General features: G+C 38.3%; 1 protein-coding gene across 3 annotated transcripts in view; it reads right to left on the bottom strand.

The window, feature by feature from the left end:
• Positions 1-1,934: 1,934 nt before the first annotated feature.
• Positions 1,935-13,318, bottom strand: part of ddah1 (dimethylarginine dimethylaminohydrolase 1) — a 61,637-nt gene continuing 50,253 nt past the window's right edge. For all 3 annotated transcript variants that reach the window (XM_017420512.3, XM_025006869.1, XM_017420517.3), the window contains 2 exons: positions 8,292-8,435; positions 1,935-4,354 (listed from right to left, as the gene is read on the bottom strand). In XM_017420512.3, coding sequence (XP_017276001.1) covers positions 4,238-4,354; positions 8,292-8,435 — 261 coding nt within the window. In that variant the 3' untranslated portion in view covers positions 1,935-4,237. The remainder of the gene's footprint in view (positions 4,355-8,291; positions 8,436-13,318) is intronic.

Here is a 13,318-nt window from a genome sequence, read left to right as displayed (position 1 = left end):
CAGACAGGCAGACAGACAGGCAGGCAGGCAGACAGACAGGCAGGCAGGCAGACAGGCAGACAGGCAGACAGACAGGCAGACAGACAGACAGGCAGCACGCCACCATGCTGTGAAACAGATGTAAGTTTCAATCACAGCATCTTTCTGGTCGTTCTTGATGCTGTTCAGGTAGATTTATATTTGGAATACAGTAATAAAAGAAGAACACTTTTTTTATAGAACATTAAGCTGAAGTTTTTAGGTCAAGCGCAATTTAAGCTATATAGACACACATTAAGTAATTGTTTTATTCAAAATACAAATAAGCTGCTTTCTTTAATTATATTTTGACAGAAGCAGCAGAGACTTTAAATTATGCAGTTATTTTTGACAGTTTAATCTTGTATGTAGTGTAAATAAGTGCTGTCCTACATGTATTCTTCTTCTATGATGTATTTCAGCAGAGTTTAAGCTCACTGTGGCTTGACAGGAGTTGTTTGGAGGCAATGCCTTGTTTTTATTCTTACAGGATATTATACAATATTGAACACAACAGTCCTAACACAACAAAATGCTTGATGTGAACATTATGAATTATTTACTGGGCCAAACTACAACAAGGAATGCCAGTTTGTGTATTCTTTATGTAGCATTAAAATGGAGGTCAAGCTCAAATATCAGCAATTAATTTTATGGTCTCTTATAAGTGAAATTCAGCAGGAAATATTTAATGCATCGTTTCAGCTAGTTGGCATATGTGCACTAATAATAAACATATTTTAACTGCTAAAAAAAATGAATCACAACAAGAGTTGACTCAAAGGTAAGATGCAACTAAAATGTTAACCCCTGATTATTCTGTGTTTGGTTCTTAATGCATTATATTATTGTTTCAGGGTTTGCATTTTTGACAATAAATGTAACAAAAACAAACCTATTTTCTGTTTCTTATTCTAAAATCACTGAAGAATCTGAAATTATGCTAAATAAAACATAAGACTCCCCAACAGTGTTTCCCTTCTTGCTGAAAATCAAGGTACGACTTGAGGGATCGGGTTTCAACTGATCAAAACAGCGTTTTATCTCGACCGCAGACTCTTTCCTCAGCAGGTCTCGGACAGATAAATGTTCTCTTCACCTGAGCTGGCTCTCCACAGGACTGTGTCTCTTCACCTTTGACGCTGAGGACTGCAGGTCCATGCAGGCGAATTCCTCCTGATCTGCTCTCAGGTCCCACACAGCATCACAGATCAGCTCTCAGTTGGTGATGTGAAAGCTGAATGTCAACAAAACTAAAGAAATTATTGTGTCTGTTTCAAGCAAGCAGAGACAACTGGCTGAGTGTAAATATCTGGGCACAGTCTTCTGAAGTTTTCCTCCAACTCGAAAGAAACTTCACCATTTTTATTAAGAATATAATAACATTTTATAAAAACAACATTTTCCTTCATCTGTTGGTCCAGCTCTGTCTGCAAGGCAGAAATCACCTTGTCTGCTCCAAAATGGTTTGCCTTCCTGTTCGAACAGACGACTAAATCAGCTCACAAGACTTTTCAGGACTCTTGTATTTTTCTTTTTTTTTTTAATCTGATCTGTTAGTGGCTCCCTTCAGATCACAGATTCCATTGTCTGTTTTGGGGGACTCAAAGGAGGAGAAACTTTACTCTTAGAAATTAAGTGTTTATCTTTTCTGTGTGCAGCTACTTGTTGTGAATTGAATGGAGTTGTTTTACACGTTTTGTGTCACTAGGTGGCAGTAGAGATCAACAAACTGATTTTTGTCCCTTTAATGAGGCACTAAAATACAAACTGAAAGTGAGACAAATGCTCTTTTCTTTTTTTTTTTGTTCAAACACGTAGTTCAGCACTAAATCATGCTTTTAAGCCTTGTCATCTTGACCTGCCTGGTCCACATGTAGGTTAAACACATAAATGTCAAGAGCTGAGAGACAAAATGTAAATTATAATCCCATTTATTCTGAAGACAATCGCCAGATTCCAGCTAATTATTATTAAAAATCCTCAACACAGATTAATGCTAGAAGTTAATTTATTGACAAAGGTGAATTAAAGGCTTAACTGAAGGTGGTTCAATTCATTTTTACTCACATTTTACATGAAAATCAAAGGACCTGAGATGGAACAAATACAACATCATGACTACAGGCGGAGGAAGGCTAGCGGAGGTAGGACAATACAATAAGAGACCTCCAACAGAAACAGCGAATCACTATTTACCAACCAAGATCTGAACAACGCATCAATGTTTTAATATTTTTTGTGTGATGGATAAGATCTTTTTTTTATGTGGGATTACTTGTTCTTCAGCCAGCTGTTTGACTTGTACAATGTATGTTGAGTGGCTAAAGCATTAGAATAAAAACTGGCTTCTGCAGCTACTGAATGCCATCACACAAACAAGGGGCCATTAGAATCACAGTGTTTGACAGATTGCATGATGTCACAGCCATAGATTAAAACCAAAAGTCCATGAGGCAGTAGGTGAGGATGGGAGAAAGTGAGTGTTGAGAGTGAGGCAGGCAGGAGAAGTCTGTGTTTACTGCCGAACGAGCTTCTCCTCCCGACAGGAATTCTTTCCATGTTCCATCACTGCCCACTCGCACATACACCAGTGTCTATGGAGGGAGGTTGAGTCACCTCATGATGTCATTTCCTCAACGTTCACTTACAATCATACAAAAAAGCCACATGGTTTCCGAGGTGATTGAAGTACAGGTTGTACTATATTATAGAACGTCTGTTTACATGCTTTATGCTGTCTTGTTTACAGGCCTCAAACATGGCTGTATTAACAACAAAAATAAGGCTGCAATTCTGCAAACTCCTGCTGGAAACAGATCACAGCTACGATTATCTGCATGCTGAGAGCAAACTGACTGCAGTCCACAGAATCCAACAGAACCAAACGTTCTTTTTGGAAACTGCTGAACAGACTTCGTTTCACAGCATGTTACGAGTTGGTTATGAAGGAAAAGAATCTGCCAGACAAGACGAAAACAAACTGTGTGATCAACAACACAGGCAGAACTAATAGTTTTAGGGGAGACTGTAGTAACTTCAGAGATTCAGCAGGAGTAAGGTCATTGATTTTCTACGAAAGGCACTGACTATTAACAGAAGAAGAGTGATAATGTTGGTTTAAATAAAAGCTAAATTCATCTTTGTCTCAAAAGCACAAACAGTCACTGCTTCTTTAGGGGTTAGCACACCATAATTAATCTTTCCAGGTTTTTTTTGCACTCTTACATAAAATACTACTAAGAAGAAGAGATACAAAACTGCTGCAACCATTGATGGTTCTTGTAATGTCACTTGGCACCCAAAAATGATCAAGAAGAAGAAACTCAGCAGTGACTCATAAATGACGGTGACTCAGGTTTAAATGGCTGAACGTTCAACATGAATCACAAACTGGATGATTACACCAGAAGACTTTTCAAGCTCGTCAATAACTATTTATAGAACGATGAATAAAAACATTCCAATAGCTACATATAGCTACATATATTGAAATGAAATTTGTTTTGAAATATTATTTAGCACCAACTGTAAAGAAACATTGTTTGTTTAAATGTAAAAGTGTAATTTAAAAAAAAATCTAGCAATTGTTTTACATTACAGCATCAGCAAAATGTTTTTTTTAACTTGGTTCAAAGTGCAGTTTCTAAAAATTAAGTTTTACTTGTGTTATTTAGACAAGATTGCAAAAATAAATAAATAAATCAGTTAAACTGATGCATGTAAACAATGTTAACCAAATTAATCCCTTTGTTTCTTATCCGTTCATTCAGAAATGTACAAATCTGCAGTACAGTATTGGTAAGATTTTAGCGACTATATAAGTATTTAATACCCAAACCCAGTTGGTTCTGTCGGCTGAATTCTCCAAGGGTTGGAAATGTTAAAAAAGCTGCTTTCAGGTTGGTCACAAAAACTCAAACTTCTCAACATGACCCTCTGGTCTGAAAACAAACCCTTCATTTTTAGACTGTAAACAAATTTGACCAAAACACCACTAATTTGAATGTATATATTATTCATTTCTACAAAGACTTAACAACTCTTGGTTAACTTTACTTTTACATTACAAACTTCAGAGATAACCTGATTATTTACTTGAAGTACTTGTTCTCCAAACCAACATGGACTATTTTCTTTAAGTGCAGGATAATGTAGTTAAGCCTGGAGCTCTGTGGTGATCTGATCCAGCGCACTGACAGGCAGCTGCTGAGCACGCTCACATGTTGGCCTTCTTGTTGATGAGCACAGAGCAACATGTGAGGGCACCGTCCACTTTGACCTTTTCCAAATTGGACACAGGAATCAGCATGTGGTCCTTCAACTTTTCAAACACCTGCGAGACAAACGTACAAGCATGTCAGCAGAAACTCTCAGCTCATGACCTGTTTTTATTCATTTTTGTCTGTTAAAAGTGCATAATTCTTTAGACAATCAGGAAAATGTCACAGGGGGACATTAAATTGGAAGTGTCTCTATACATGACATAAGACAAGAAAAATTAAGACAATAGCAGCTTAACTATATAAATTAGATAAAGTGTTTATTAATTGCAACGCTATGGTGAAAAGTTACTTTTAAGAGTTACTGATTTGTCCATTGTGGGCTTCCACAGAAACACTGAACCACAGCACGGTGGGATCCACAAAAGAACTCCTACACTGTTGATGTAATAGTAGCTTAGTGTTTTCTCAGATTAGTTTTATTGGAAGAATAATTAATCAAATAAATATTATAGTTTGCTTTTAGAAGTACGTAAACTGGCAAAAGTGCAGTTTATCAGTGGTATCAATCCCTGCAGAGAGAAACAAAATATGAAGCAAGAGAACAAGCACTGAACATTTCCTTGTCTCCTAGCAAAGTATAAATAAATAGGTATAAATATATAAATAAGAAAAGAGAAAAAAATGGAGTGAGAACCATTACAACATCCTCAAAAGACCCTTGTAAAGTAGTGTGTCACCCTGTGGATATTTTCCAAAAGAAAACTACTCTTTTCCTACTGCACTTCCAAATCAGAACATTTTTCCCCTTTTTAAACTCTCACTTTAACTCTCCTGTGATAGCAAGTGAAACCTTAAATCACAGCCGCAGGGACCAACTAAACACTTTATGTAAACTGATGCACCATGACTAACAAAGCTTCTGTTGATGCATGTCTAACACCATCACTTTGAAGAGCATAACTCTTGATTCTTCTCTGCTCAGGGCATATTGTGTAACGCAGGACTACAAGCCAAAGCTCTCCCAATACAATTAAAACAATGGCACTCCCCTTTATATAACAGTACTCTAACACTGGAAACTATGGTGATAAGGCATGTTTCCACACAGTTCTCACATTATTCTTTTTCAGATAATAGCAGAAATATCCATCCGTGTGTTGATTTGGTCTTAACTGCAGTTTGTGCTGAAACCAATTGTCTGCAGCCATGCTACTGCTGAGGTGCACGTTATTTGTGACAAACAGTGAGGTTTAAAATGTGCACCAGATGTCTACAGAAGCACGCTGACATTTAGCTTTTTGACACTTGCAAACTTAACTTTCCATTTCCCAGTGCTCTTCAAATCTTGTTACAAATACCAAAGAAAAGCAACTGATGGTTCTCTTAAACGTTCAACAGTTAGTCAGACATTTGTTGTCATGTCTTTTTATGTGGCCAAAAGTAAATCCTGTGCAGGAAAATAGTTTTTTACAGCAGCTTCACCAAGAGATCAGTTAGTCTGCCATAAAACAAAATCAATAGAAACAACAGAAAATATTAATAAACATTGATTCAAAACAAACAGAGGGTAAAAACACCAAAGAGTACCCACAAATGTACTCTCATATAGATATGCCTGTTATTATATTATTGTCCATTAAATAATCTGACGTCAGCTGGCAGGAAACACTTCCTGCAACAAGTCAGTCCCACGTTGAGGGTGGATCAGGAAGTAACTAAAGGTGCTCGACTGGAGCATCTTAAGAGCATGAGGTGGGTTATCTAAAATTGACACAATCCGCCATTTGTTGGATCAACAATAGAACTGGTCTTGTTGATTCTGCCTTTATTAACTGTGTCCTCACCCCAACAAACCGCAGTAAAGACAAGAGCACTGGCCTCCACAGTCTGGTAGAAGGTGCACAGGAGGGGCTTAGGAAGTGCAGTCTACTCAGACTGTTGTAAAGAGCACCCAAAAGCACGGACCCAGTGTGTCTGTAGCTGCCAACCTGTTCCACCAACGTTCCTTGGATGGTCACTGGATCTGAAACAGGCTTCGTCTTCCTAAACTCCACAACTATTTTGTTAGTTTTTGAGATGTTCAGTTATAAATGGTTCTGGTTGCTTTTATGTGTGTAACAACTTCGAGGAAAAAGTCAAGATGTACTCTGAGAACAAAAACATTCGGGGCCATTAAAGTCAACAAGATGGAGAAACACAGAAAAATGACTGTTTATACATTATGGTCTAGACAAAAATGATTAACAAAGCTAGCATTACTGGAACCAAAAAGTCTTTATATATATAATGAAAGGGGTAACTTAGGGAAAGTTGAGCTTTCACACAACTCTCCAAACACAACATCAGTAAATCCTCTACTCTTTATAGCACCTTTGAATCCAAAGAGCCCATTTTTTTGATCATTTTAAGCCTTGTTCTCATTAGTGTGTGTGAGATTTATGTGTTGGGTCAGGATGACATGGTTTCACACAGTAAAGCCTGCCATATTTCACTGGGTTTATTCCCCCTCCAAACAGAACCCTCCAAAGCTATTACCATGGCCCATCTCCGCCCCATCCGACCCCACCAATTCTCTCTCATGACCCCCTGCCTTTGTTTGTGTGCAACTCTTATGTAACTTTATGAGCAGCTAAAAATAGACCAGAGGTCAGGACAGACACCAGTTGCAGTTAAAAAGCGGTAAATGTCTTGCAGAGTGTCTCAGAGATTATGCTCACAAGTCTCTACATCTCTCAGGAAGAGCAAGCCAGAACTTCCCCTGGGAAACATGAACCAACTTCAGACCAACTGTGCGAGACACGACAGTCTGCTCTGATAAAACATCCCCTGCTGTTTCACGGCATGACTTGTGTTATTATTATTTTTTCCACTTTAAATTACAATTCCTTACGTGTAGGTTCGGGGCCAAAACTGGGTTTCAGAATCATTTTTAAATGTGTTTGAGCCACCTAAGTCAAAGTCATTCAAAAAATAAACATACATTTCTCAAAAATACCTCAAAACTCCTGTTAAAAAAGTGCTCTCAGCACACTATATATAAATAGATTTTATCACGCTCAAGTTAAATTCTCTCAGTTATTCTTTCTGGGGGAAAAAAAGGAGACTTCTTTGTGGATTTAGGTCCAAAGACACATCATTTTGTGAATTCTTCCTTCTAAAAATAGCTGGCAGGGATTGTGGCTTTAACCACAGAGTACATTTTGAGGTCTGAGCACTGTCTCTGCAGTCTGCATGTTGCCAGGTTTAATCTTGTGAGAACCCTTATGGATTGTTGTTTTGGAGTTGCACCAAAACAGCAAAATAGCACAGCTACTGCTGGGTCTGTCCAAGCCGTAGCAGTCAAACAGAGACAATAACACATCATTCATGTCACGCAGTGATAAAATATGAGTACCATGGGTCTCAGGCAGTTTAAAATTTTATATTTTACACAATTTGGGAAACTATGTAAAGTAGTTGTGGTACGCATTTAGACAATGACTGAGAGAACTGCATTTCTTGCAGTTTAACAATCCTTGATACAAAAATACAACATGGCAGCTCCAGAAAACCTTCAAGTCCTAACAACAAGAGAAGTTGGGGACATTTGGACTAGCATATAATGCATTAAAACAAGCTAAAATATAAAGTTGTACATTTTCTTCACTATAACCATCTTCTTCCATGGCTGATGTGAAAGTATTTGGGACAACTCTGGTAAAATATTAAAGTTCTGATTGGAAAACAAGAGATGACTTTGGTGTTTCTGTACACAAAGGCCACTTCACATGAAACTGAGTTTCTTTTGTTAAAAAAAAACAAGGTCCTGGCTGTGGCTATGCTGTTGTTGTTTGTGTAAAATAATTATGTATCTGATGTATGGGCTTCCTCTTTTGCCAGTTGTTTTTCTCAGAGGTCTGGACAAGACAAGTGCTTTTTAAATCTGAGCCACCAAACCAGTCTGGTTGTCTTGATGGTGGTCCTTTCTTCCAGAGGTGTAAGCTGAGCACTGTTGTTGACAGAGAGAGTCTGAGCGAAAGTAACGATGGGATCGTAGCTGAATATTACCTTCACACTCTCTGGAAACTCCTCCACTGTGCAGTGCACAAGCACGTGTCCCTTGTTGGGCAGGTTCATGTACACGCAGTTGGCAGCGAGGTCATCTGGAACTGTTAGTTTGTCGTAGCGATGGTCACTCATTTGCTGCATAATCTGCATCATCAGAAACAGGGAAAAAACTCACACACTGAGGTAAACAAACAGCCTGCGAGAGCCAACACGATGTTCAGACACAAAGCAGACCATCCTTCAGACTTTTTGACTCCATAATCCCCAAAACAGCACAGCACCCTTTTACTTGCCAAACCACTGTGGGTGCCTGGGGGGTGGAGGGGCTTAATGGAGAACACAGAAGCAGACAGACATTCCATCTCAGCAGATGTCATGTTTTTTATGTAATCTGAAAGACGTGAAGGTGGGATGAGGGCCTGAGGAGGGAGGCAGAGAGTGGAAGTCAGGGTGCTGAGGATGTTTTGACCAGAAGTGAAGCAGGTGCCTCTAAATGTTGAGTACGTTCATATTCTGTTTATACTCTTTGTGTTTTGTTTTTTTCCTTTTCAGCCTTTGATTTTGTAATTAAAAACCCTGCTTTCTTTATATAAACCGTCCCTGCGTTAGTCTGTATCCTTGGGTTCTCCCTTAAACCTATCCTGACAAGTTCAATCAAAACTTCTAAACAAACGGCAGCCGTAATTCCTTTTGTGAAACATGTTGTAACCTAGGAGGTACCGTAACAAACTGATGATGCAAGAATCCTTCAGAACAACTGTAAGAAAATTGAAAATGTCATTTATGAGTCCTTGGCTGCAGACTTCTGCGTGTAGATATCTCAGCGGTGAACCGGGCCTTGAGCTTGGGTTAAATATGCAGTCATGCAATCTGCACTTCTCATTACTTAAAAAAACAAAAACCGTTGCGCTTTTACACAACGTTTTGTGGCAACAGATGTAGACAGTGTAATGACTTAATGGTGCATTCAAGTTTCATTTAGGTTTTCATTGCCAATTTTCAACAAATACAGTTTTATTTTGGTTTAATTACATGATGAAATCCTAGAAAATCATCATTAAGTTCTGTGGCTTATTGTAAACTTTTTAAAATGCTCTAAAATATTAAAGTCACACTCTTATCAGCAAACTTCGCTTCATTCTTGTCTCCCAAAGCACATGTTTTAATTTTTGCTCCGTTTCACTGCAACATCTTTGAATAATTACTTCTCATTTGTGAATTCATCCTAAGATACAGGAGACATGAGCTGCTAACAAACTGAACCATTGATTTGCTTCATAAACAGATAAGACAGTGTTTTCATTTATTTACATTGAGCATATTAGCACCAAATTCAAGAAAACTGTATTACACAACACATTCACACATTATTAAATCAAATGTACTATCCTATATATATAAAAATAAACTAGATCAAGTAGAAATTATTACAGAATGATTGAGGATTTGTACTATAAGGTGTTCTTCGGTTATTTATCAGTTCAGCCCTGGATCAGTAAAACAGGACAGCCCTCAGGCCTTGGTGAAGGCTTAGCACAAGTTCTTTAGGTCCCACCCTTTTACGTCAAACGAGAGAAACCAACGTTAAACAGAGGAGGAAGTCTCAGATTTCAGCTTTCAAAAACCTACAGCGTTAAGTCTGATCCCCAGTCAGTTTCACTCCAATCAACATCTTTATTCATGTGAACAAAGTGGCTCATTAGTGAGCGAAGCAAACAAAGACCCTGATGAGCCTCTATTGTGAGGAGAGTGAGGCTAATCTGCATGTGAATCTAGTTTACAGAACATCTCACCTTTAAAGTCTGAACGCCACACTCTCTGCTTTTTAAAATCGATAAAGTTTCTCGAAACGTCTTCAGCTACAGAATAGAAGTCCAGTGGTTTTATAACCTTCTTTGGATTTACCATCTTCTAAATGACTGAGAATCTACACCACCATTTTGGTCCCACCCTCTCTACATCAAACTGTGATTGGTTAACGTTTGTACTTTAACTCATTTTGCGTTGCCTTTGACTGAGCTGTGCCTTCTGTCCTGACAGTGAAGTCCTAACCAACCAGAAAGCTCCATCAAACATGTTTCTGCCTGGAGAAATGTTTTAAAAATCTGATTGGATAGCTATTTCTTCACGAGTTAAAAGCAGTTTTTTGATCAATTTAAAAGTAGTTTACAGAAAACAGTAAAGATTAGTGAAAAATAAGAAAAATCTCATTGAATATTTCTATATATTGAATAAAAATAAATGTAAATTTAATTTAACATGACATATGTGCTGATTTATTGGGTCTTAGAAGGTTCTGATATACTGTATCTGCATGTGTGCAACCAGGCACGTTCTCAGATCACATGGTGGGTGTGTTGCATGATCGCAGCAGCCAAATGAAAAACACTCCAGTTCATGTGTGTGACCAATACTCTCTTTCACAAGGGGATAAGGAGTGGTAGCTGGGAGACTAAATGTTGACTCCACCAAAAATCGCAGCTGATCTTGCCACACGCTGTACTTTTTAACAAGAAATAAAGAGGAACAACTTTGTTCTGAGCACAAGAAGAAGAACATTTCATCATGCAACATGTTCATTTTATTGAAATTTCAGAAATTCTACAAACAAAAATGATAGTTTTTTGTGTTCAATGCCAACAGGTGTAGTTACTGTGTATTTTCAAATACACAGGGGGGGGGTCAGCACTTTTTTATTCTTTTAGAGTTGTGCATCATCTCCAAGCAGGAGAACAACTGGAGAGCTAAATCTTCTACATAGTTGCCCTGGCTGTGGACCAAGTGTAAACCTACAGCAAATCAACGGGGACTTTCTCCTGAACAGTGGCTGAAGTCCAGTTAATACACAGAGTGGTAGCTGGGCAGCAAAATGTGCCCAGTCAGAGCTGCTAAATCTAAATATTTACTGGAAAGTAATAAAATCCACTCTGGGCTGGGCCCTCTCAGGCCGTTAACAAGAACTCTGCGGTTTTACCGGATCTGATGTCCTCCACAATCAACATTACTTGTATTTCAGCTCCCTGTGTGAATATTTATAATACCTCCCATGAAGACTTTAAAAGCAACACATACAAGCAGAATTATACTTCAGGCTGCAACCAAACCCCTAAAGGATGTGAGACTGAAATGGGTTCTGTTTCATGTGCACTAAATGTTTGTTATTATCTCGACAAACATGGAGATCATTTTATGTGGAGAAAGCTATGGTGGTGTTGTGTAAAAGCAACATGTGTAGAGCTTGTATGGTTAACTTGTTCCTGTGTTGGTTCTTTCTGAGAGCCACAGTTTTCTTCAGTAGACCAAAAAACATCTACATTTAGTTATTTTTCAATTAAATTATCTCATAAAAGAAGTTGCCGGATCAGCTTTGCAGGATGGAGCCTTGTCATGGACCATTTGTTTTCAATGTCCATGTGTGTGCGCGTGTGTGTATAAAATTACACTTAGAAAAATACGCAAAAAACACCATTCTCATCAGTCCGACCCTCCTTGTGTTGTCACCTCATCATCTGTGAAACTTAATCATGTCAGCATCCTCGGGGTGGAGATGAAACTCTGACCAGCAGAGAGTAATGACCTCATGAATCAAACAAGGAGGTAACTGATGATGTAAAACCTGCTCAGTGGTCTGCTACAGGGTGGGGGCACATATGCGTGGGTGTGTGTGGGTGTGAGTCTGCGTGTGTGGGTGTGAGAGAGAGAGAACAGGGAGTTGGTGCAGCAGCATGTGACAGGGGCTGTATTTTGGGATAATGACTTTATGTGTGAAGCTTGGCATTGGCAGCCACAGATGGATGATGAAATCTTTTTAGTCAGCATGCACTCGTATTCCTGAGAGAGTTAAGCACAAATCCAGACTGTTAATTCTTCCCGAGTACAGACACAAAAACTAGTCTTATTAAGCACATGTGCAACCCCAGTTCTGAAAGAGTTGAGACATTGTGTAAAAAAAAGAATGCAATAAACCTATATGTTATTCATAATGCATCATAGTAAACATATCAAAATGTTGAAACTAAAAAAATTACAATTTGTTTGAGAAAAAAATAAAACACAAAACAAGGTATTTTTTTAATTTTATGGCAGCAACACATCTCAAACAGTTAGGGACAGAAACTACAGCAACCGTTTTCCTCCGTTCCAAGACATCTACACACTGCTGTTAAACAGTCTGTGCAAAGAATGCAATGGTTAACATGAAACTTATTGTTTTCAAAGAAAATGGTTCAATTTCTTAGTTTCAGTATTGGACATGTTTAACTATGTTCCACTGTGAATAAAATATGGTTTTGTGAGATTTGCAAATCACTGCATTCGGGGTTTTTACATTTTACACAATGTCTGAACTTTTTTGGAACTGGTGTTGTAAGTGAACCACAAGTTCTTTCAATTAAATACAAAAAAATGGTCCTGTCTGTTTTTTGTCATTACAAAAGTCCATTTGCAAAATTTACCTTTCCAGTGACAAATAACTGAATAAATTAGCTGGGCTCCAAACTGCTTTTGTTCCATAGGTCCACAGAAAAGGTGCTTCACTGCCTTTAGACCTGCTTCTACACTCAAGACAAGCAGCCTGAATTCAATAAACTTACATTTATAAGACCGTGCTCCCCTCACAGACAGAACATTACCTAATTACAAATGCTGTGCTCTTAAAAGTCCTTTAAAACAGGAGCAAATTGACAAGAGAGGGTGACGTAAGTTGCAATTAGAAAGCAAGTATTCTGTAATCAAGTATCACTAAAGGCCACTTCTAACTCCAGCAGCTAATTACTGGGACAATCAAACAGGCTGGAATCTTAATGAGACAATGCTGGGAAATTAATTGAATTAGCTTATGTGCTTATTCTCATTTTTTGTGTTCTTATGTATACTTTAGCTAAGCAAACATTCTTATTAAAGCTGTGACTGGATGAGCTGTTTGATGGTTTAGTTTAGAGATGCACAGAGTGGCTTTTACTTGTCTGATCGCGTGAAGTGCTTTTGGCCAGTAGGGGGGGTTACAAGATTAGGAGGCAGGGATGGGG

Source organism: Kryptolebias marmoratus, linkage group LG24, assembly GCF_001649575.2.
Source record: "Kryptolebias marmoratus isolate JLee-2015 linkage group LG24, ASM164957v2, whole genome shotgun sequence".
Taxonomy (NCBI): domain Eukaryota; kingdom Metazoa; phylum Chordata; class Actinopteri; order Cyprinodontiformes; family Rivulidae; genus Kryptolebias; species Kryptolebias marmoratus.
This window is presented reverse-complemented; position numbering and strand designations above follow the sequence as displayed.